The sequence below is a fragment of the Salvelinus fontinalis genome, chromosome 34, assembly GCF_029448725.1.
Source record: "Salvelinus fontinalis isolate EN_2023a chromosome 34, ASM2944872v1, whole genome shotgun sequence".
Taxonomy (NCBI): Eukaryota; Metazoa; Chordata; class Actinopteri; order Salmoniformes; family Salmonidae; genus Salvelinus; species Salvelinus fontinalis.
This window is the reverse complement of record NC_074698.1, coordinates 37,879,460-37,904,669: the sequence shown is the minus strand read 5'-3', so window position 1 is coordinate 37,904,669 and position 25,210 is coordinate 37,879,460. Positions and strand designations below refer to the sequence as shown.

General features: G+C 40.6%; 3 protein-coding genes and 1 non-coding gene across 4 annotated transcripts in view; 3 read left to right on the top strand and 1 right to left on the bottom strand.

The window, feature by feature from the left end:
* LOC129832799 (transducin beta-like protein 3) overlaps positions 1 to 15,297 on the bottom strand; it is a 38,279-nt gene extending 22,982 nt beyond the window's left edge. The window contains exons 1-6 of the mRNA XM_055896800.1: positions 15,266 to 15,297; positions 15,105 to 15,156; positions 14,871 to 14,966; positions 14,719 to 14,766; positions 13,996 to 14,137; positions 517 to 601 (exon numbers count right to left, since the gene is read on the bottom strand). Coding sequence (XP_055752775.1) covers positions 517 to 601; positions 13,996 to 14,137; positions 14,719 to 14,766; positions 14,871 to 14,966; positions 15,105 to 15,156; positions 15,266 to 15,297 — 455 coding nt within the window. The remainder of the gene's footprint in view (positions 1 to 516; positions 602 to 13,995; positions 14,138 to 14,718; positions 14,767 to 14,870; positions 14,967 to 15,104; positions 15,157 to 15,265) is intronic.
* Positions 15,298 to 15,947: 650 nt separating this feature from the next.
* Positions 15,948 to 19,834, top strand: LOC129832770 (RING finger protein 151-like). Its single transcript, XM_055896769.1, has 4 exons — positions 15,948 to 16,039; positions 16,780 to 16,949; positions 17,255 to 17,357; positions 19,063 to 19,834. Exons 1-4 carry the CDS (start codon positions 16,037 to 16,039, stop codon positions 19,519 to 19,521), a joined length of 735 nt encoding a protein of 244 aa, XP_055752744.1. The 5' UTR covers positions 15,948 to 16,036; the 3' UTR covers positions 19,522 to 19,834.
* Positions 19,835 to 20,657: 823 nt separating this feature from the next.
* On the top strand, positions 20,658 to 22,817 carry LOC129833834 (40S ribosomal protein S2). Its single transcript, XM_055898657.1, has 5 exons — positions 20,658 to 20,803; positions 21,264 to 21,353; positions 21,490 to 21,931; positions 22,197 to 22,288; positions 22,697 to 22,817. Exons 1-5 carry the CDS (start codon positions 20,660 to 20,662, stop codon positions 22,775 to 22,777), a joined length of 849 nt encoding a protein of 282 aa, XP_055754632.1. The 5' UTR covers positions 20,658 to 20,659; the 3' UTR covers positions 22,778 to 22,817.
* On the top strand, positions 20,976 to 21,112 carry LOC129834065 (small nucleolar RNA SNORA9). Its single transcript, XR_008756193.1, has one exon. It is a non-coding gene; the product is annotated as a small nucleolar RNA SNORA9 (small nucleolar RNA).
* Positions 22,818 to 25,210: the final 2,393 nt, after the last annotated feature.

Here is a 25,210-nt window from a genome sequence, read left to right as displayed (position 1 = left end):
AGCTTAATCACTGATCTACAAAACACCTCGTATCCCTAATAACTACTTATGTGAGTGATTGAGATCGACAACATTTCAGTCGGACTGTGCTTAATCACTGATCTACAAACCACATTGCATCCATAAAAACTACTCATTATATAATTAAGATTAACAATTATGTGGCTCGCCTTGATTTAACTGATCCCCTCAAACATGCTGAATCATGATATCAAATATTAATTTCCACACGTCAAACTAGCAACTAGATTTAAGTCATGTCTTGTTGTCAATGTATCAACTTATCGAAGGCACCTACATCTACAAGGGTTTGTCCAGTTTCTGAGGAATAGATCTCATTTATAAACCATGAGATAAATTGACCCGTGCAAGTATTCATAAAGCGTCTCAGAGTAGGAGTGCTGATCCAGGATCAGGTCCCCCCCCCATCCATGTGATCTTATTCACGATCTGAAAGGCTAAACTGGTCCTAGATCAGCAGTTCAGATCAGAGTAAAGAGGTGGTCAGTAACTTACTGTACGACCCCAGAGGAGCCCTTCAGGTTGTGCGTACAGTACTGCTTCACCACGTCCCACAGCTTTATGGTGCCATCACAGCCTCCTACACACCAACGGGATGACAGACAGGAAGTACGAGGTGTAATCTCAGCGTACCCATTTAAAGTGGGAGCATTTGATTGAGCTCACTCACTGTTGTTTTGGGTATAACAGGTAGGTACTAGGCAGTGGTAACTTCATCAACAAAAATAGTGACTAAAATATTTCTCAAACACCTATTTTTCAGTGGCAATTGGCGAGACTATAACTGACTAAATAGACCCATAAAAAAATATAACTCATGGGAAAATGATTTTTTATTTCAGTTGACTAAAACGAGACTAAATTCTCTCTGTGACTAAAAATCAGACTACTAAGTGAACTGGACAAGAGCTTTGGAGAGACTGTGCTTATCACTGAAAAACTCTCAATCAATTTTAGCTAGATGGTGCTACTCTTTCTCTCTCTGCGCTTGTGTGTGTCTGATTGCACATTACATACAAAACAATAGCTATGTAGGCTAAATTAGGAATTGTTATACAGTGCATTCGGCAAGTGTTTAGATCCCTTGACTTTTCCCACATGTTGTTACGTTATAGCCTTATTCTAAAAATGACTAAAAAAGACATCTACACACATTAACCCATGATGACAAAGCGAAAAAGGTTCAGAACTGTTTGCTAATTTATTAAAAATAAAAAACAGAAATACCTTATTTACATAAGTACTCAGATCATTTGCAATGAGACTCGAAATTGCACGTAAGCGCATCCTGTTACCATTGATCATCCTTGAGATGTTTCTACAACTTGATTGGAGTCCACCTGTGGTAAATTCAATTGATTGAACATGATTTGGAAAGGCACACACCTGTCTATATAAGGTCCCACAGTTGACAGGGCATGTCAGAGCAAAAACCAAGCCATGAGGTTGAAGGAATTGTCCATAGAGCTCCAAGACAGGATCTGGGGAAGGGTACCAAAATATTTCTGCAGCATTGAAGGTCCCCAAGAACACAGTGGCCTAGATCATTCTTAAATGGAAGAAGTTTGAAACCACCAAGACTCTTCCTAGAGCTGCCCACCCGGGCAAACTGAGCAACCGGGGGAGAAGGGCCTTGGTCAGGGAGGTAACCAAGAACCCGATGGTCACTCTGAAAGAGCTCCAGAGTTCCTCTGTGGAGATGAGAGAACCTTCCAGAAGGACAACCATCTCTGCAGCACTCCACCAATCAGGCCATTATTGTAATGTCCAAACGGAAGCCACTCCTCAGTAAAAGGCACACGACAGCCCGCTTGGAGTTTGCCAAAAGGCACCTAAAGGACTCTCAGACCATGAGAAACATGATTCTCTGGTCTGATGAAACCAAGGTTCAACTCTTTGGCCTGAATGCCAAGCGTCAAGTCTGGAGGAAACTTGGCACCATCCCTACTGTGAAGCATGGTGGTGGCAGCATCATCCTGTGGAGATGTTTTTCACCGGCAGGGACTGGGAGACTACTCAGGATCAAGGGCAAGATGAACGGAGCAAAGTACAGAGAGATCCTTGATGAAAACCTGCTCCAGAGCGCTCAGGACCTCAGACTGGGACGAAGGTTCGCCTTCCAACAGGACAACGACCCTTGGGGCACAGCCAAGACAACACAGGAGTGGCTTTGGGACAAGTCTCTGAATGTCCTTGAGTGGCCCAACCAGAGCCCAGACTTGAACCCGATCTAACATCTCTGAAGAGACCTGAAAATAGCTGTGCAGCAACTGTAGGAGTAAGTGACATATGTAGGTAGATGTCACACCAATTAAACAATAGATAGGAGTATACTAGAAAATAGTATAAGAAGGCAGATGTGAGTGCATTTGCCATTCTGGTAAATACAGGAAACCAAAGATTAGCAGATGGTGTAGTAGTAACATAAAATACATGGATAACATATAAATATTAAAGATAGCTGAACATTAAAGTAACAAACCACATGGTAACATAGATCATGAGACCGTGGTAATGGAAATCTACTAAAGGACGTTCTGACCCTTTGACCCTTGTAGATTCTCCATTATGCTGTCAGACAGATAGGCGCTTAAAGAAATTGGACACTAGACACATAGTCTGCTGATTCTTTAAAGAGATACACATGTCAGAGAAATATGTGTTTAGGGCACTTAGACCCACTAGAAATATAGTCTGACCAGTCCATTATGTACATACATGTCAGACACACAGGCACATGAAGAATGTTGACACACTGGGATAGAGGGTCCGGCCACCATTATAAACTGATTGAAGGCAGATGGTGGTAAATGACTTCATAGGGGACGGACAATACTATGTGGGTATAAATATAAAGGACTGGACTTCTGAGAGGGGTGGGTTCGGTGGGAGATTCGAGATGGTTATACTATTGTAAATAAAAGCATGTTTTGATTTCACAAGTTCTGATAAAGCGTTATATTTTTGAGATGATTTTCCACGACATATTTGGCGAGCTGAGCCAGGAGGGACAGGGACTGAGGAATGGCGTCCAGGGCTGGAGATAGTTTCTTTGGACAATCTTGCAAACACTATGGCCACAACTATAAAAAGGTAAGCTTGTTCTTACATAGTTGAAATGTTTGTATGGATTGCTTCAGAGATCCTGTCTCAGCGAGAGGGGCGCCATGTAAGTCTCTCTTTCAAATTTCCTAAAAAGAAACCAGTAAAAACAAAATAACTTTTGAATTCAAATAAATTTGCATGTATGTGTAATTTGGGGAATTGTATTAAATATAAATGCATGCGCATGTATAGAGAATGAGTGAATAGGCGATGTGAACTTTGCTTGTGTTAGGTGTTTAGTGGAGCATGCGCTCGTTCTGATTAGACCGTTCGAATGTGTAGCTTAAATGATGTGCTTGTTTGTGCCATCTGGCTAAGATGGCTGGCTATAATGTGGGACAGCCCATACGGTAAAAACAGATAATGTAGGTAGAAAATCCTGTGATACCTCTTCAATAAAATTAGTAGAAGGAATGCTTGGACAGGTTACTTATGAATAATGGCTCTAAAGATAACAGAGAACTGCATGAATAAGTAGTTAGAAAGCCACCGCTCTTTAAAAAAGGAACATTTTTAAAGAGGTCTGATTGGGTGGATATTTAGTAAATAAATACTTCATGGATACCGCCCCAGAACGGGGGACTGAACGGATGAATATTTAGAAGGCAGGAAAAACGTTAGCCCGATTGTGCGGCGTTCAACTGCAAAAGTAGCTTATAAATATTAGGTTGTAGGAAAACGTTAGACCGATTGTGCGGCGTTCAACTGCAAAAGTAGCTTATAAATATTAGGTTGTAGAAAAAACGTTTGCCCGATTGTGCGGCGTTCAACTGCAAAAGTAGTTTATACGGTCGAAACATAAATCAGTAGTTAAATAAATATTTCATGGTTAACGCTCTGAAAGGAGGACTGTACGGATTAATATTTAGGACGTTTGCCCGATTGTGCGGCGTTCAAATGCAAAAGAAATCCTGCGAATAAAAAACCGCTCTGTCTAGCTAACAGGGTTTTGTAATTCAGTAGGTCACGCCACAATACTACTCTAATAAAAGAAGAAAAGATCAGTATTGGGGGGTTGGGTAGGATATGAAGACAAGCTGATCCGATTAGACAGTAGTCTCTCGTCATATCGTAGAAATCCTATTAGCCTAGGCTTATGTTGAACAAAGGGATTAAGTAAATAAAGAAAGAACTGAGTTGTTTTGAGGTAAAAACAAAGGGATTGAATGAACGGATGAAACATAAAAGGATGAATGATAATGTTGTAAGAAATGAGTAGATCTGTGTAGAGATAGAACATTAGGAAGAAAGAAAGGACAGGTTGGGGTGTGTGTGTGTGTCTGTGACCAACTGCTGGTAGGAAGAGGCATGCGCAAGCCTCTCTGACAGTTAACTGAGTGTAATTTGAGAAGGAGAGTGCAGTTAACTGCTATTAGGCAGATGGAATGAAATTAAGGAACATCGAAGTAAAATAAGTTATAATCAAGGATAAAAACACTGATGTGATAAAGTAATAAGCGACCATAGTAGAATACTAAAAAAAGTGTTAAAATAAATAACCATAAAGATAATAAAAGAGGATTAAACCAAATAGTGTGTAACAAGACAGAAAGTAGAATCATCGATAAATTGAAATTGTACTATAAAGTTAAAAACGAATCTAGGTTAGTTAAGATAAATAGTGATAAATAGTGAAATTCAGGACAGATTAAGGATTCACGAACGGTGTAACAAAGGAAGAGGAAAAAAGAGGCCGTCGATCACTCTGTACCCACAGAGACTGCGGTCTAAAAATAGCCTGAAGGACAGAGACCAGAATATGAGAGGTTTGTTTCACTAAAACCGTGAATCGGGAATTAAACAGTAAAATGGGATAAAAGACAATGAAATATTAGGAATATAGAGAAGAGGTAAGATAGTATAGACAAAATAAATTAATAAAGGTAAACGTAAGACGTTAGATAGAGATCTTAAAGGAGCGGGCAGTGGACTGGTGTGACTCAGTTGGTAGAGCATGGTGCTTGCAACGCCAGGGTTGAGGGTTAAATTCCCATGGGGGACCAGGATGAATATGTATGAACTTTCCAATTTGTAAGTCGCTCTGGATAAGAGCATTTGCTAAATGACTTAAATGTAATGTAAATGTAATCATAAAATTGATTAGAATTATAAAATGAATAAATAATAATATCTGTAATGGGAAAAACACAGTGATATTTGAAGTATTGTATTAGAATAAGACATTAAGTCATCTGTAGTATTCAGAAATAATGTCTGTACTATATAGAGCTTGGTTTGAGAAGAGAAATTAAGTGATGTGACAAATGCATTTTTAATTGGAAAGGGGATTCGCTCTACCTTGGAAAAATAGTAAATAAAAGGTGTATAATACATGGGAGTATTTAGGAAAAATAAATAAATAATTAGTGGCATGACAACAAAATGACTGTTTCCATAGAATAGGGAGAGAAGGACACTATTACCTGATAAACAGGATAAATAGGACAAGGGAATTAAAACAGTCACATGGGACCAAAATGTGAAGCTCGATTTGCAGGCGTTCTGATGTCAACATTATATGATCAGAAAATACATTGCGATGAGGTTGTGTGTGTGGTTCCTCTAGTCCTCGCAGACGTGCGGGTGATTGGCAGAACTATTGACAAGATCTAAGAACCAATAAGAAAATAGCTCTCTGTTCTGGATATAGGTATATCGGGTATGGGAAAATTAGTGTAATGTGACATTAGAACTTAGTGCGGTAGCAGGAAATGCCGCTATACAAGAGTTTATATCCTTGTCAAAATAACAAACAACTAATCGGTTTGAGGTTAGTGAGAATGGAATTTTTTACTTGTCGGTGTATAGTCTCTGAGCGAACAATGAGTGTTTCATAGAGATTACAGTTTATATGTGGTCAAGAAGAAGTATTAGATCACGTTTGACTTGACATCTAGTAGAGTAACGACGGAATTTTAATTGTTAGACATTCTATACCACAATTCTCTGGAACTGTTAAAGACGCTTTAGAATAAAATCTATGGATAAGTAAAATTATTGGTTTGCTGACTAAAAAGTAACATTGTGAATATTAACGATATGTACACTTTCTTTTCCAGAAAGAATAAGGAAAAAAAAAAAAGTTTTTTTTTAATCTTCTCTGGTCAAAAATGTCATTGGAGACTGCATTACTGTGGAAAGCAATTAATTAAAGTCAGCCGCTTTAAAAATAAAAATATCTGGATAAGGCTAAAACATGGAGTTCTGGATGAGTGAGTTCAGTCCCTTTGCTATTATTGGCTTATGATTCACTAGTGAGTACACCATGTACTGGGAATGAATATGCATTAGTAGATATATTGGAAGGGTTTTTTCCAATTCAGTTTCAAATTGGGTATGCAAAAGGATGAACATGTTTTTGAAAAATGTATTTAAGTTGCTCCTAAAGAAAGGGGGAGTGGAAACATATTAATGGTGTCAAAATGCCCTGAATCCTAGGAATTTCCTGTGAAAGACTGATCACCTTTTACTAGAAATTGTTGGAACAGGTGGGATTTACTTATAAAATGTTTAAGACACCAGACTCTATTCAAACTGTATAATTACTTTGAAAATCTATTATGTCTCTGGGAAAATTATGAAGAGTTGTACCCTTAAATTGAATAAGTTATTCGAATAGGTTTATTTTAATTTTAATTTTTGATATAACATGGGTTCATAGGTAAAACTATCAGTTCCTTGGGGTTATGGTCTTTGGGTAAATACACAAATGTGTTTTGTTCATTATGCATATAAAAAGTGTTGAAAGTTATTCCAACGGGTTTATTGGAGTGTGGGTTTGTGAGGGTTTTTGTTGATAAAAACATCATCTGTAATTCATCTGAGAGAACACTGGTGAAATAAGGGAGTTATCATAAGAAGGTGACGTCAGAATGCTTTAAGGCATGGGAGAGAATATCACTACAAGTGGGTGTGGAGCTCAAACCCACCCTAACCGACTGAACAGTGAGGGACAACTGTGTCTGATGACCTGTGAACTGTATCTAAAAAAAGACATGCTGAAATGATATGGGCCAGGGAGAGTAATGACTTAAAGGATTGGGGTACTGATCTTTTTATTATCAGGCCACAAATGAGAGAAAAACTGAGACAACGGGGCTATTGGAAAATGGATAATACTGGTATTGAAAGTGTTTAGTATAAATGTTAATTATTAAAGGGATGTTGTGTATTGAATAGATAAGGTCAAATTTGAGTTAAAGTAAACACTAAGGACTGTTATCCTGAATATTGGGTTGGAAAATGTATTTAAGAAATAACTGTTTAGTTATTTAGATATAGAACTGTTTAAATTTAATAGGCCTAGGGAAGCTCTGGAAACTAATCCTGAGACAAGGTGGTTGACAAAACTTACAGAATATTAGATTAAAGTTATTTTTTATTTTTTAATTTTTTTGTTTTATAATGTCATTGGAATTGGAATGATAAAATCTAATGTTTAATTGAATAAAAAGATAGTATGTTGTGCGATGATACCCAAGAATGAAGAAGAAAGAGACCAATAATAACATGGGCATAGAATGAAACAGATGGACGTTTTCTCCAGGTTTAATTACATTACGAATAGTGGAAATTTATTGCAAATGTGTAATTATTATAATTTTTTTTTTTTTTTTTTTTCTCTTTTTCTCGTTTGGTCAATTTATTTTTGTTTTGAGGAACATAAGGTTGTGTATATGTTCCTGAGGAGGGATTGATACTGATATCAATGATATATAAATTGACTTAAGGATGTTTTAAGTATGTATCAAACAATGGCTGTTATGGGTTAGAAAAAAACTGTGACTACATTGGCCATATGAGGGGGCTCATAAATGAAGGTAATGGTAGTGAAGGGGTGTTATTTCTAGAAACTATGTATAATAATAGAGATAATTCACAGAAAAGGAAAGACAGCTGACTGTGTAAAATATAGGGAAAATTCTAAAGTAAATAGAACAATTCACATATCTAAAGATATGGTAAAAAGAATAAGTGGTGGCATTTTGAACACTAGAGCAAAAGTTTAAGAAACTTATTACTTAGTTTTGATAGGATTGGATATTAATCCAACTGGAAGACATTTGACTGATTACATGTTAGTGTACAGGAGTTGATGTAGGGAACATCATTTGACTATCATTGAATATTTCTGTGGCAGGAGGCCAGGTATTTGAGGCAGAATGGTTACATAGGGCTGTTATTAAAAATTAAGATTTAGTGATTTTGCTAATGTTGTCAGGAAATAACCCATGTGTTAGTGTGTATGTCCTCAGGAAAAAACAGCCAGAAATGGAAGGGCTTGGGCTGCATTCTGGAGACGGAGTGTACATCAAGATACACCAGGCTGGTGGTATACTTCTTACAACACTGCAGTGGTAAAGTTCTTCTTGTCTCTCTTTGGTGGGTGCATAAGTCTCACGAGAAGTAAGGTCCAGCTGAATAATGGGTGAGCTTGAAAACACCATGACAGAGGATGTGGAATCAGAGAGAGAAAGAGAGAGAGACTAGATTCCACTATAGACATACTGGGTTGAGTTTGGAGACTACTTGTTTTATTTTTAATAAATCATGTGAAAAAGAATGGATGATAGGATATTATACTCTAAACAAACATGTTAAAGGGATTGATATGAAAGCATATACAGTGTTGAATTAATTCAAGAAGAGAGAATGTTAATTGTAGGTTATGCACATGATTATCAGTTGAAATGGAGTAGATGGGAAACTAAGTAAAAATGACATGATTTGGGAACACCTCTCAGAACCTGTGGCCGAAAGGGGAAGACTGGGTGGAAGCATGAGGAAGCTTTTTAGGGCTTTTATTTTTGTGGAGTCCAGCAGAAAAGTATCCTGGAGGCATAGAGTCAGGTAAAGAGAGAGTGGGAATTGTCATGGTCTCAGATTTCAGTTTGCATGAATATATTTATGCATAACACATAACATTGTCAATGCTGTTATGTTTTGTCTGTTGTTTTCCAAGTCTTATGTTTAGGAAACCAGAAGGAGAGGGGTTCGCCAGCTTCAGCTGGAATGTCTGTTTGTTGTGTGATGAGTGATGGAAGTAAGAGGATGTATGGTGCAATCATAGAACAGAGGCCATAAGTCTCTAAGTATGAATGCTTCACAGAAAGTAGGCAGAAACCTGAACCAGGATGAGAGGTTCTGCGTCTGATGATCCAAGGGGACCAGAAGGACCTCTCCCAGTGATACCAGGAGATCTAGTCCACATTGGAGGGATCCGGAGGAAGTGGGATCAACCGAGGAGAGATGGACCCTATGAGGTGGCCAAAGCAACAAGAACGGCCGTCCAAGTGAAAAGAAGCCAGACGTGGTACCATCTGAACCACTGCAGCTGAGTCCCAACAGAGAGAAGGATACAACCACATAGAGATGAGGACACAGAGGATGCTGATTCACCAGGAGGGAGCCTGGAGGGAGCAGGAGTAGCGGAAACGATTGAGACGCCAGGGAGGAGCCAAGAAAACAGCAAATCAAGTGAAAGCCAAAATATGACACGTGCATCGACTAATGCACCCAGAAGAGGAGGAGAGGCCTCACAAGGAACAGAATGAGAACATTTCTTCCCTAAAATTGAAACCCTTCCAGATGGAAGTTAAGTCTGGCCTGAGGAGGGAGCCTCAGATGAAGAAAGAGGAGGAAAAGTCCCGCAAGCTGAAGAAAATGGGGATTTCCCCACAATTGACTTTTAAACTTTTGAATGGTCTCCTTTACAGACAATTGAAGTTAGAACAACAAAAGAATAATGACATTGACATAACAAAAGTAACAGTGAATGCTAGTATAGAAACAACAGACTAATGCGCAATCAAGATGTATGGTGGAAGCTGGAAGAGAAGAAAGGAATCAGCCGAACAATCCAAAAAGACTGACAAGGTTTGAATCTCTGTTCCACCTCAACTTATAACAGAAGCAGGAGAACTGAAGTCTATCTCAATCATAAGGATCAAACCCTTACCGGAGATGGCACTCTGTGGATGGACACATCACCAAACAAAGGGACAAGTCGTTTGGGATCCGAAAGGATGTGACCTGACATTAATCAAAGAAAAAGACGAGAGGGTGCTCATCATGAATCAGATTGAACCAGTTGAAGGTGAAGAATTAATAGTTGAAATAACAAGAACAACAGTGACCGAAGGGAGTAGCACCACTGTCATTAAGATTGATCCTACCCCTGCACCTGAACAGGAAGAACCTGTGACAACAACAAGGGTGGCGGTTGCTGTGACGACCACAGTAGCTACCACTAAGATGACATCGACCTCCCTTTCCAAGCAGTTCACTGTACCCACAAAGCATCCTGAGACATCAGAGTCAGGAGAGTTTTTTACTGACATTTGGAACTTTCTGATAAACTCTAATGATCTACCTCAAGATAAGAACATTGAAAAAGCAACAGAATTAGATATATCAGAATCAGAACCACTCAAGGACACTACATGAGAAGAAGTAGTGAAGAAGGTGTGATACGAATGGGCTAAGTATATGGCAAACAGACACAGAATGGACAATTGTATTTTGTGAAGAAAATTTCCTTTGTCTGATCTTTTAATAGTCTCTGAACCAGCATCATGTAAAAACTGTGTAAGTTGGAAAAATGACTATTGTACCAATAGAAAGTATTCTATTCCCTTGTGTGACATAAAATGTAGGATTGCTCTGGGTAAGGACTAGGGGAAAAATTATGTTGAATGAGACCATGCTGGGAGACAATGATTGTGCTGCCTATAACATTAGAACTGAATTAAATGTACCTTAATTGGATAGAGGTACCGTGGTTAAAGGAAAATATGAATGTTGTTACAGACACCACACCGAAGGAATTGATGTAGGAAACACCACTGTAGAATGTGATACTATTTGGGTGTTAGAGAATGCGGGAGTTCGTAAAAGTAATGATAAAGGGTTGATTATGAATAGAAAAGGGTTGTGTGGTCACATAACTCAGGTTGCGCCATCTCTTACTATGTTGAAAATTCAAGACAGAAGTATTGCTGATAGTTTTTTTCCACACATCCAGAAACTAACTGTTGAATGTATTGTCTGATGGATGGATTGGTCTTTGTGCCTTAGAGCAATTAAATAGGTTACGATTATTAAATCACCCCATGATGACTATGTAAAACCTAGAGTTAAAAGGGCTTATGAGAAGGATCCTGAGGTATACCTTAATGCAATTGGACTGCTTAGAGGTCTACCTAGGGATTTCAAGGCCAGAGATGAGGTTAAATCAGGATTTGAATCTATATTTTTGTGGATAACACCAAATTAGAACTTAGAGTGGATTAATTTTATTGGCTATAACCAACAGGGATTCATTAACTATACTTAATTGGCTCTTAGTGGAGAAGGGTGGAGTTTGTGTCATGTTTGGGGATGACTGTTGCACCTTTATTCACAATATTGCTATGGCCAAATTCAAAGGATTATGAGCAGAAGTAAAGGCTAATGCTGATGAAAATGTAATGAAAATGTTTAGACTCTCATGTATGAATTTGGTTGGATCTAGCGTTAAGAAAGTGGGAAGTCCAGGCAATTATACCAATAAGTATGGAAAGCCTTGCAATGCGGTTGGAGGACCTCTTGACTGCCCTTTGGTAACCCTAACTGTCTCTATGAAGTGATTGGGGGTGGGGGAGGGGGGGTCATGCGTGTCATGGTTTCCATGTATATGTTCAATTACCCAGTTCAGATTAATGTTTACTCATACATGTCCACAAAAAGTGTAATTTGCGTCACAATTTCAAGTGGTGTACAAAAATTCATGAGGATGGTCATTATCATCACCTAGAACCTTTTTTCTGTCAAAGTGTCAAAGTGTCAAAGAGAAGATTGTCTTATATGTAAGGATGAGGACTGTGGTCTTATGTAAAGGGGTTTTAGCATATCTATTTTGCCTAATGCTTTGTGTTTATGTATTGGAGATGTTTGGTACAAGTGATTTGTAAGCTTTATTTTGATAATGTTTTAGTCAATTGTTGGTATTGATATCTACTCTCTATATGTCATTTTTAGTATGGTTTTTGAGGTTATTTACCCTCAAGAGGAGGGATTATGTAGGAGTAAGTGACATATGTAGGTAGATGTCACACCAATTAAACAATAGATAGGAGTATACTAGAAAATAGTATAAGAAGGCAGATGTGAGTGCATTTGCCATTCTGGTAAATACAGGAAACCAAAGATTAGCAGATGGTGTAGTAGTAACATAAAATACATAGATAACATATAAATATTAAAGATAGCTGAACATTAAAGTAACAAACCACATGGTAACATAGATCATGAGACCGTGGTAATGGAAATCTACTAAGGGACGTTCTGACCCTTTGACCCTTGTAGATTCTCCATTATGCTGTCAGACAGATAGGCGCTTAAAGAAATTGGACACTAGACACATAGTCTGCTGATTCTTTAAAGAGATACACATGTCAGAGAAATATGTGTTTAGGGCACTTAGACCCACTAGAAATATAGTCTGACCAGTCCATTATGTACATACATGTCAGACACACAGGCACATGAAGAATGTTGACACACTGGGATAGAGGGTCCGGCCACCATTATAAACTGATTGAAGGCAGATGGTGGTAAATGACTTCATAGGGGACGGACAATACTATGTGGGTATAAATATAAAGGACTGGACTTCTGAGAGGGGTGGGTTCGGTGGGAGATTCGAGATGGTTATACTATTGTAAATAAAAGCATGTTTTGATTTCACAAGTTCTGATAAAGCGTTATATTTTTGAGATGATTTTCCACGACACAACGCTCCCCACCCAACCTGACCGAGCTTGAGAGGATCTGCAGAGAACAATGGGAGAAACTCCCCAAATACCGGTGTGCAAAGCTTGAAGCGTCATACCCAAGAAGACCAGACACTGTAATCGCTGCCAAAAGTGCTTCAACAAAATACTGAATAAAGGGTCTGAATACTTATGAATATGGAATAGTTCAGTTTTGTATTTTTAATACATTTGCAAACATTTCTAAACATTTCTAAATTTTAGTCCATTTTAGTGGACTAAAATGGCCCATGTTTTAGTTCTTTTATCTTCTTCTTTTTTTTATCCCATTTTCTCCCCAATTTTCGTGGTATCCAATCGCTAGTAATTACTATCTTGTCTCATCGCTACAACTCCCGTACGGGCTCGGGAGAGACGAAGGTCGAAAGCCATGCGTCCTCCGAAGCACAACCCAACCAAGCCGCACTGCTTCTTAACACAGCGCGCCTCCAACCCGGAAGCCAGCCGCACCAATGTGTCGTAGGAAACACCGTGTACCTGGCCCCCATTGGTTAGCGCGCACTGCACCCGGCCCGCCACAGGAGTCGCTGGAGAGCGATGAGACAAGGATATCCCTACCGGCCAAACCCTCCCTAACCCAGACGATGCTATGCCAATTGTGCGTCGCCCCACGGACCTCCCGGTCGCAGCCGGCTGCGACAGAGCCTGGGCGCGAACCCAGAGACTCTGGTGGCACAGCTAGCACTGCGATACAGTGCCCTAGACCACTGCGCCACCCGGGAGGCCCTGTTTTAGTTATTTTGACAATAATTAGACTACATCATTATTCAAATGGTAAAATGTAACTAAGACAATTATATTTTTGTCAAAATGACTAAAATACTCTAAAAGATTGCCAAAATTAATACTGTTACAAGATATAGCCTGGTACCAGATCTGTAAGTGCTTTCTTGCCAACTGGCATCCGTGGTTTCTTTCAGCACGATTATTCTGAAATTAAAACAATTTACATCATCTGCACAGACCAGGCTAGGGTATGATGGGTGTGGGACAGATCTGGGACCAGGCTAGGGTATGATGGGTGTGGGAAGTTATCCTATGAGGTCGATCCGCTCACCTGTGGCCAGGAGCGTGGAGGTGGGGTCAAAGGTCATGCTGGCAATGGGCACATTGTGGATGGCCCTCCAGGAGCGTGTGCACTGGGCCTGCTTCCAGTCCCATTGCTTCAGCAGCAGAGCCTTGCTGGCTGTTACCAGGATCTGGGGAGGGAAGGAGGAATGGATGGAGAAAAAGGGGGAGGGAGGAGAAAGGGGGAAGTAAGGGATGAAGGGAAGAGGGGAATAAAGGTGTCCACATGCTTCCCAGCTGAAACACTTTGGTAGAGTTTGTGCATATATTATGACAACATGTGTGTGACGTTTTTGTTCGTTTTGCACTTCAGTTGTCTTTTATTTGGGCTGTTCGGGCACACATTGTTTCTGGAGGCAAGCTGAAGTTCGGAGGCGAAGTCTTACAGCCCTTCCTCGATGATCAGTCAAGAGTAGGGATTCTTCAAGAAAGTCTAGTCATTCAAAGAGTGACGACTTGTTTTCATGAAAAAGGCGGCAGCCGAACTGAAGCATGCTGATGCCTTAAGGTAGTCAAACTAAGTACTGAGTGTGACACTAAGGCTGTGTTTACACAGGCAGCACAATTCTGATATTTTTTTGAGAAAATTGGTTTCTTGACCAATCTGATCAGATCTTTTTCGACCAATTGGGCAAAAGATCAGAACTGGGCGGCCTGTGTAAATGCAGCCGTAGGTCTGGAACAGCCCATTATATTATGTCAAATGTTTTACCTCATCATCAAGGCTGAGGGCGAATGATGTAATGTCCTCCTGATCATCCTGCAATTACAAAAGTGACGGAAATTAGAATCTGCACAGACATTAATGTTTGAACTAGCTGCACACGAGTGTTGAGAGAGAGAGAGAAAGCGAGACAGTCTCACCTGTTCAATACTGTGAACAATCTTCCCTGTAACGATTTGCAAGACGTTGACACGTGTGCCACACGTACAAAATATGAATTTCTCATCTTTACTGATCTGTAACGAAGGAAAACATATTGAAATACCATAACACATCTGTCAACGGTATAGCTAGTTAATTATAGCTACAGTAACGTTGGGTAGTTGGCTAGCTAACTGTTTTACAGAGGGAGGTAACTATCAGTGATAACATACCTGTACTTTTCCTCCCTTGTAGAATGGTTCGATAGTGCTGGAAACAGCATAGCTACATGAAGAAGAAAAAACAACGGTAATTTAGCAAGAAGATAGCTAAGATTTGCCCAGCGTTAGCTATCTAGCTAGCTAGTTATCCACGTGAAGTGCGTTCGACTTACTTGGTCTTGAACTGGAGATTGCTTTTTGCCATCTTGCTTTGGAAGACGTGGGTAAACCCCCACAATTTTGCAGTTTAAAGACAGATGAACTGATTTCGATCACTTGTTGTTAGAATTCATTAGCTCCGATCAACAAAATCCCCACATGTGTTGTTCAAGAGGTGGCTTTCGGTCTCTCACATTGTACGTCATATGACAGCGAGCTTGGGGGAAAAAAGCACGACAGGGTGATTGGCTAGAAATCACAGCCGAACGTTTGGGCTTCTTTGCAGTAAGAAATTCCCGGAGGGAAAAAATCGATAAATGTTAAACCATTTTATATTCTATGTGTTTTCTGCACCATACGCAGAAAGATACAAATATACTGAATATAAATGTATACATAGGGTGCATTTCATTGATGTAATACAAATAATATGATGAACAAACTGCCAAATGTCCCACACCTGTAACCGGTGACAATACAATCGTGAAGAGATGATACTAGAGAGTAAACACCTATTCAAAACGACAAAATGTTCTCATTCACAGCTAGGGGATTGACGACTGGTGCTAGAACAGGAGGGAAACGACACGGCCTATTACAATTTACCACAGTTCCGTGCTTTATATAATTGAGAGGTTTTTGAATGTGTCAGTGCGCATGGTCACTCTCTTATGTTACGACAGGAATGTTCATCTGTGTGTGTGTTCTCTGAGTTGCTTACATGAGTGTGTATGATACGTTAATAGACAACAGGAATGGATACTTGCTGAACAGAGGTGATTATTATGGTGAGTAAATAACTTAATAACTATATTTGTAACTTGAGTAATCAAAGGTTGAGTATGCTATTGACAATAGGTGTAAATTATTTATCAAATATTTTCTGTTATAATATCATTTTTTTGTATTATTTCATGGCTATGTTGTTTTACTATTCGTTTTGATTTATAACTCTTTACAAAGATTGAACGGCATTTGTCATATTGTGATGTTTGCGGGGCAGACATTCCCTTTTCCTTATGTTTAAAAACTGAGCCACTACCAAAATATACTTGCGCTCTGAAAGCCACTACAGAAAAGATTGTATGGGGTGGGGGTTAAAAACACACTTATTTTTTAATCAGTCATGACAAGCTGAACATTTAAAACGTTCTTAATTATTTCCTGTTATTCCTAGTTATGAGAATAAACAGAACTGTTTTTTTTAGTCACAAGGTCTGTCTCATATTATGACGTTCCAGAAGAAGTCTATTGTCACTGCTCATGGGTGACACTGAATTGTTGACATTATTATGGGCTGGTGGTGGCCCTTTCTTTAGGGTAAATATGCATCATTACAAACCAGAATTATATACTTTCTCATATTGTAACATACATACTTCTTTATTCTGCTCTAGTCTCAGTGCACTTTGGTGCTCTGGATAAAATAATCTGTGAAATGCATTTTGCGTAAAAAAAGAAGAAGAAGAACCTATCAATATAAAGTATAAATAAAGTAAAGACACTTTTCTGTAACTGTTGTGTTCAGGCCGACCCGGACATGTCTTCGCAGAGTGGGGGTCATGATGTGGAGCTGTTCGTAGAGACCCCAGACTGTGACCTGATCTGCACCATTTGCCAGGGGGTCCTCAGGTGCCCAGTAAGAGCTGCATGCCACCACATCTTCTGCAAGAAATGCATTTTACAATGGCTGAAGAGGTACTGCCTGTGCCTCATCACAAGCAAACATTATTGCGTCCATAGATCATGGTTGGATGAAGAGACAGTTTCCCAGACAGTTTCTCCATTGAAATAGCTTCATAGTCCAATACTATAGGTTTAATCTATGTCAGGGAAACTGTCCCAAAATGTCTCAAATTTACATTGTCGTAGTATAGGCCTATAGTAATAGTTATTAGTATATTTGTTACTATAGTAAGAAATAGGTTATTATTCTACTGTAGCCTAAATTTAAACCGATGATGACAATTTGTGAGTGAAGATGATTCATTATTGTTCTTGAGGTGCAGACAGCAGACCTGCCCCTGCTGCAGGAAGCCTGTCAACCAGAGCTTGATATTTGTGATGTTCAAGCTAAGCAAGGTGATCGGTCGCCTAAAGATCAAGGTAAAGAAATGTAAATGTTTTGTTAGAGAAAAAACACACACTTGGAGCAACCTAATCTCTTGCAGCAAACTTCTGCTTACTTGCCCCATGGGTGTGTTCATGTTTAATCTCATAGAGCCAGATGCCTGTGCCTCTGAATATTGCATATACTCCGACAGTCTGGCACACAAGATTAGCACATGCTAACTTGGTTTACAGTAAGTATTAATGGAGCATCAGATACTCTTGTTAAAAGCTGGCATTAAATATGTAACAAACGCTTTGTTAAATAAAAAGTGACTGAAAAGTCACCAGATGTGGGTCTTATAATTACACTTTGACCAAATTGAGATCAGGAGCATCCTGTTTCCATTGATCCTCCTTGAGATGTTTCTACAATGTGAATGGATTCCACCTGTGGTAAATTCAATTGATTGGACATGATTTGGAAAGGCACACACCTGTCTATATAAGGTCCCACAGTTGACAGGGCATGTCAGAGCAAAAACCAAGCCATGAGGTCGAAGGAATTGTCCGTAGAGCTCCAAGACAGGATTGTGTCGAGGCACAGATCTGGGGAAGGGTACCAAAACATTTCTGCAGCATTGAAGGTCCCCAAGAACACAGTGGCCTAGATCATTCTTAAATGGAAGAAGTTTGGAACCCCCTAGACTCTTCCTAGAGCTGTCCGCCCGGCCAAACTGAGCAATCAGGGGAGAAGGGCCTTATTCAGGGAGGTGACCAAGAACCCGATGGTCACTCTGACAGAGCTCTAGAGTTCCTCTGTGGAGATGGGTGAACCTTCCAGAAGGACAACCATCTCTGCAGCACTCCAACAATCATACCTTTATGGTAGTTACCAGACAGAAGCCACTCCTCAGAAAAGGGCACATGACAGCCCGCTTGGAGTTTGCTCAACGACACCTAAAGGTAATGAAGAACAAGATCCCATGGTCTGATTAAACGAAGATTGAACTCTTTGGTCTGAATGCCAAGCTTCACGTCTGGAGGTAACCTGGCACCATCCCTATGGTGAAGCATGGTGGTGGCAGCATCATGCTGTGGGGATGTTTTTCAGCAGCAGGGACTAGGAGACTAGTCAGGAAAGATGAACGGAGCAAAGTGCAGAGATACCTGATGAAAACCTACTCCAGAGCGCTCAGGACCTCAGAGTGGGGAGATGGTTCACCTTCCAACAGGACAACGACCCTAAGCACACAGCCAAGACAACACAGAAGTGGCTTTGGAACAAGTCTCTTCCTTGAGTGGCCCAGCCAGAGCCCGGACTTGAACCCGATCAAAGATCGCTGTGCAGCGACGCTCCCCATCCAACCTGACAGAGCTTGAGAGGATCTTTAGAGAAGAATGGGAGAAACTCCCCAAATACAGGTGTGCCAAGCGTGTAGTGTCCTACCCAAGAAGGCTTGATGCTGTAATTGCTACCGAAAGTGCTTCAACTAAGTAAATGGTCTGAATACTTATGTAGATGTGATATTTATTTATTTTTATTATAAATTTGCCAACATTTTGAAAAACATGTTTTTGCTTTGTCATTATGGGGTATTGTGTGTAGGTTGATGAGGGGAAAAAAATAATTTAATCAATTTAGAATAAGGCTGTAATGTAACAAAATGTGGAAAATGCCAAGGGGTCTGAATACTTTCTGAATGCACTGTACTCCTTACCCTTTGACCTCTGCCCTTCTCTCCACCATCTTTTCCCCCAGTGTAAAAACAAGATCCGTGGCTGCCCGCATACCTTAGCCCTGTCAGAGCAGTACTGCCACAGCATGAGCTGCCTGTTCGAGCTCATTCCCTGCCCCTACCAGGGCTGCCGTGCCCAGCTCCTCCGCAGGGACCTGGATGCCCACGCCAGGCACTGTGAACACTGGAGCCAACCCTGCCACATGGGCTGTGGCACCGTGCTGTCCCACCGCACCCAGGCCAAGCACAACTGCTACAGGCAGCTGAGGCATGAGTACGAGGCCAGGCAGAGGAACCACCGGGCCATCGCAGCAGCCCTCCAAAGGAAGATGAGGAGGATGCAGAGCACCATGGCCGACATGAAGAGGCAGATCGGCCTGATCTGTGAGAGCCTGGAGGTCATGGACGAACTGGAGGAGGTGGAAGAGGAGGACCTGGGTCAAACCAGTGGGAGTTTCAGTAGCAGTAACAGCAGCTCCTGAGTCCTGATGCAATGTATTTATAAAAATGACTCACACACACAATTATCTCTGGCACTTGAACTGTTTAGGACTATGCAGATTTTATTTTATTCCTAGCACCAAGTATGAAAGACCTGTGGAAATTGAATTTTCAGGGATGGACTGCATCAAATAGCACATTTAGTCATAATTGCTTTGAGGGTGTGTTGATAATGAAACTTCATATTTCATTTGAAAATGTATAAAGTTAGAACAATTTTGTACTGTGTCCTTTAACATTTTGATTTGTAAAGGATGATATATTTTATAAATAAAGTCAGCAACCTTTAACCTGTGTGATTTGTTGTGTTATATGATTATGTATATGCACATTCTACATGTGACAAATAAAAACAAATGTTTTATCTGTTTGCATGAAATGTTACTTCCAGGAGGTCCAATGTTGGCCCTTTCTGGCTATAATAAACCAAATGCAACTATTTATATATTCCATATGGAACAGAGCTCACCAACCACAGCAACATGCAATTCCATAATAAGACATAATACAACTCCGATATTTGTATGCATAGAAGTCAGTATATTTCAAAATATCAAATAGAATCCAGAAGTTTTATCATACAGATTACAGGGTGTAGAAAATATCGCGAGGTTTGCCCTCATATAAATACAAACGGAACCAGACTAAGGTCTTCTTCCTGTTATACAGAGCACGTAAGTAACATGTCGAACAATTCTTATTCAATGAAATCCACAAGCATCTCTGTGATCTCTTTACAGACTTCACTGTTTGATGGCAGAAATCCTTAGTTGAACTGATAACAGTTGATTTAGAACCAAATTGAAAAATGTTTAGGCAATTAATGATAGTTGTGAATGACTTAAGGTAACACCAGTTCTTAGTTAGCGCACATGGCTACAATACAAAATATCGATGTGGTACTCGTTATGTTTACTGTACATTATGTAAATGTATCGTTCAAAAACCCTAACGATGTGACGCCGTTCATTACGTTCGTGTTTTTATCCTATAATATTTCATTCGCTAGCCAGTGCGCTAAACAATTCCACGAGCCATGCTGTTGATTGGGCCTTGGTGACGTGAGTTTAGGTAGCTCATCGTTTCTTATTCTGACTTTTACTCCTTTCTCAACAGCAAATGGCGGACAACGCCGGTGGAGAACGCGGAGGTTTCCGTGGAGGTTTTGGCAGTGGCGACCGGGGTCGTGGTCGTGGACGCGGTAGAGGCCGTGGTCGCGGTCGTGGACGCGGTGCCAGGGGCGGCAAGTCCGAGGACAAGGAAGTGAGTTGACATCCTTGAGCCCTTGTTTTTCTTTCTGGTCACAATGAAGGCGATCACGAATGGAGACTAAACTGGCCTGAGTGACGTTGCATGTGCAATATGTTGGGTTTATGTTAATTCATAATTCAAGTGATGCTTAGTCAGCAACTTTGAAACCCTACACAAGTTGATTCTGCAGACCTTTGTCAGCAAGGCTTGGCCTGGAGTGGCTTAGTTCTTTCCTGTAGTGTCTGCTAGAGAGAACTGAGACGGTTTGAGGCCCTGCTGTGTCTCTTCCATGGCAAGGTTATAGGTATATCTCAGACAACTAATAGTTGGTGGTTCAGTTGGGAGCATGGTGTTTTTAGGGTTGGGTTTGATTCCCACTTGTGTGAGAAACACTGTTCTCATGTGCCACTAAGTCGATTTGTTTACTGTCTACTAAATGCAAAAAATGTTAATATAACTGCTTCTCTTTCAGTGGGTGCCAGTGACCAAGCTGGGCCGCCTTGTTAAGGACATGAAGATCAAGTCTCTGGAGGAGATCTATCTCTACTCCCTGCCTATCAAGGTAAATTACAACTTAATGGTTTCCATAGCTATACATGTTCTTAAACTAAAAGCACTATGAGCAGTTCACTCATATGATGCGTTTAAATGTTTTGTTTCCATCCTGCCTTTTCTGAAAGTGTTTTACCACGTTATAGGAGTCTGAGATCATTGACTTCTTCCTGGGGTCCTCGTTGAAAGATGAGGTGCTGAAGATTATGCCTGTCCAGAAGCAGACCAGGGCTGGCCAGCGCACCAGGTTCAAGGCCTTTGTTGCCATTGGTGACTACAACGGCCATGTGGGCCTGGGGGTGAAGTGCTCCAAGGAGGTGGCCACTGCCATTCGAGGAGCCATCATCCTGGCAAAGCTGTCCATCGTGCCTGTGAGGAGAGGATACTGGGGGAACAAGATCGGCAAGCCCCACACCGTGCCATGCAAGGTGACTGGTCGTTGTGGCTCAGTCCTGGTGCGTCTGATCCCCGCGCCCCGTGGTACTGGCATTGTGTCTGCCCCTGTGCCCAAGAAGCTGCTCACAATGGCTGGTATTGACGATTGCTACACCTCGGCCAGGGGCTGCACTGCCACTCTAGGCAACTTCGGTAAGAAACCTACGCTGTGTTTGACTCATTTTTAATGGGTATTATCAGTGCAATCGCATCCCCCTCCTAGCTCTGCTCAGCTTCACCCATAAGTGGTATAGTTGTCGTTAATCAGGAGGTAAACTAACGAGTATGGTAATGCACGGCAGAAAGACTTCCTAATAGTCTTCTGTTCCCCTTTTCTGTGCTCAACATCGAGCCCCAGTCAATACATTAGCATAGTCGGGTGCATAAAAGTGAATTAATACTAAGTGTGTCTTTACAGCCAAGGCTACCTTTGATGCCATCTCCAAGACCTACAGCTACCTGACCCCTGATCTGTGGAAGGAGACAGTCTTCACCAAGTCTCCTTACCAGGTCAGTTCTAAAGCCTTGATGCCCTCCACATTCACGATAATGGATTGGGTTTATAAAGCCCTTTTCTGTGTTTCATTGTAAGGTGGGAGCAAAGATAATGTTGCCTTTGTATTGCCCGTTCATCGTCTCAAAAGTGAATGGGTTACTGAAGGAGGCATACAGTAATTATTGTGGTTGTCTGTGAGAGGTGCTCACCAAATCCTTTCAATTCGATCAACTGCAACAACACAACTGTAGCGCGACATGATAGAGCTAATGTACAAATGGGCAGTCTAGATCTGTGTTGCTGTGATATATTAATAAACACTAACAGACCTGGTTCTTATTCACAAATTCTAACTTGGTTAAGTATGTTATTGACACTTAAGGAACTTGAATGTGTGAAAGTGTCAATTTTGTGTCCTGCAGGAGTTCACTGATCACCTGGCCAAGACCCACACCAGGGTGTCTGTGCAGAGGACGGCCGCAGCTGTCCCGGCATCCTCCTAAACACTTTTGTACAGTGGATTAAATAAAGGGTTTAACAACATTACTGTCTTCTAAAACTGATGTTATAATATTGTGTGATGAATCAAGATGCTGATGGCTAGATCATGTGACAGTAAGATCAAACTATTTTGGGCATTTTGACACCATGGTTAATTCAGGTAATGAGGACTTCAAGGGTTTAGTTCCCTCCTTCAAATCTGGATTTAACCAGCACTGCACTTAACACCCAGTCTTCCCTATAAATCATATTGATTTAGACCTTGGAGACAAGGTGGGTGCAATTAATTAACCTCCTAGGTTAAGATTTAGATTCCTCTGGCTTAGTTGCGGCTGTTCCGCAAATTCGTACTGGTAATAATAGTCGGAATATTAAAATGATTGCCACTGACCTACACACAACACCCCATGGTATTGCTAGATGTCTTTGCAAATACAAAATCTGGTAGGTCTTGAATAAGTATGCAAAAAATATACTTAACAAGTTGCATGGACTTGAGTGCAGTGAGTGTTTAACATGAGTTTTGAAGGACTACCTTATTGCTGTAACCAACAGATTTTGTAAGTTAAGGTGGTGAATTTCAAGCGAATTCAAAGACCGGGGAGATTTTCCAATGCCTCACAGGGGGCAACTGTTAGGTGGCTTAAAATAAAAAGCGGACGTTGAATATCCCTTGCCGCACGATTTAAGTTTCTAATTACACTTTGGCTGTTTCAATACACGCAGTCACTGCAAAGATAGTCGTCCTGCCTTGGTTGCTGGAGAGGACGGAACCGCAATTTCACCTTGAGGCCAATGGTGACGTTAATGGCTGCGGCAATGAAGTTACTCCATAATACTAAACTAATTGACTGAAAAGAAAGCATGTACAGAATATATATATATATACAAAAATATTGCAAAACATGCATGTTTGTAGTAGGGCATGAGTAAAACTGCCAAAAAAATTGCTGAGGTGACTTTTGGGGCAAATCCAACACCACTGGGTGCATCATGTTATGGGTATGCTTGTCATTTGTCGGTTTTTAGGATAAAAATTAACACAGGCTAAATCCTAGAGAACTTGTCTGCTTTTGACAGACAAATTCACATTTTGGCAGGACAATCACCTAAAACAAGGCCAAATATTAGTTTGCCGAGACCAATGTTCCTGGGTGGCCTCAGTGAGTTAAATCTCTGGCAAGACTTGACTGGCTGTCAAGCAATGATCAATAGACAGGGCTTGAATAATTTAAGAATTTGCAAATATTGTGCAAAGCTCTTAGACATACCCAGAAAGATTAACTGCTGAAGTGGATTTTACCGTACTATAAACGAGTTCAATCTGACAATTGTGGTATATCGTAATGTATACCATGGTTGGTAACCAGTTTAATAGTAATAAGGCGCCTTGGGTATATGTCCAATATACCACGGCTAAGAGCTGTATCCAGGCACTGCGTTGCGTCGTGATAACAGCACGTAGCCATGGTATATCTTATGTAAGCGATGTATTTATTTTTAAAACATGTTTTCATTATGGGGCACTACGTGTAAATGGGTGAGAAAAACGTTTAAATTCAGGCTGTAACAATGTGGAATAAGTCGCAGTATGAATACCTTCTGAAGGCACTGATGTAGCAACAGCACCAATGCTCCTGCATATCTCATTACAAGCTTTGGTTTTTCCATTTGTTTTAAGGTCGAGCATCAGCACGTATATCTCTTTAGCACATAGGGCACGCTGATTGGTGTCACCTCATTAGTCAGCGCGTGTTACACCTGTGCTGGTTGCCATCACATTAGTGGGAAGGTGTTACACCTGTGCTGGCCCAGGTACTATTTAAGAGTGACTGGCCCAGTGGTCTTGATAATGAAAAAAAAAAATCTGAAACCATTTTGAATTCATTGACAAACCAGCTTTCTTTTAGAATCAGAGAATGAACATCTGACTGCTTTAAAAATGACTTGCGTGTTCAGTGGGGTAAAACCTCCGGCTTCGATAGATGTGCTATCATGTAGATTTAAATCATGGCTGCTCATTTCACAACGTTGGACTTCTTAAATTCGACCAAGACGAATCCCAAACGAGTCAGATTTCTTGTATTCTGTGTCCCCTTGAAATGAGGAGAATATTCAAGGCTTTTCCGCTCAGACCCCAATGCGTTTTGATCAAGTGAGGAGCAGGGACGCGCAATCAAATACATTGAGAAAAATACAAATACATTGAGATTCAGTACTACTTGTGGCAGTGTACTTGCAGCCCAGCGGGACTAGACCACAACAGTTCCTATTCAAGAATGGTTTGAGTTCTGGAGAAGGCTAAAAACTGCTGGAGTCAAGGGTAAATGCAGCTCATTCAAAAAGTTGTCTGTTACTACAGCTAAACAATACAATGAGGACAGTTCTTTTTCCCAATAAACATATTTACTCTACATTTCATACATAGGAGAGAG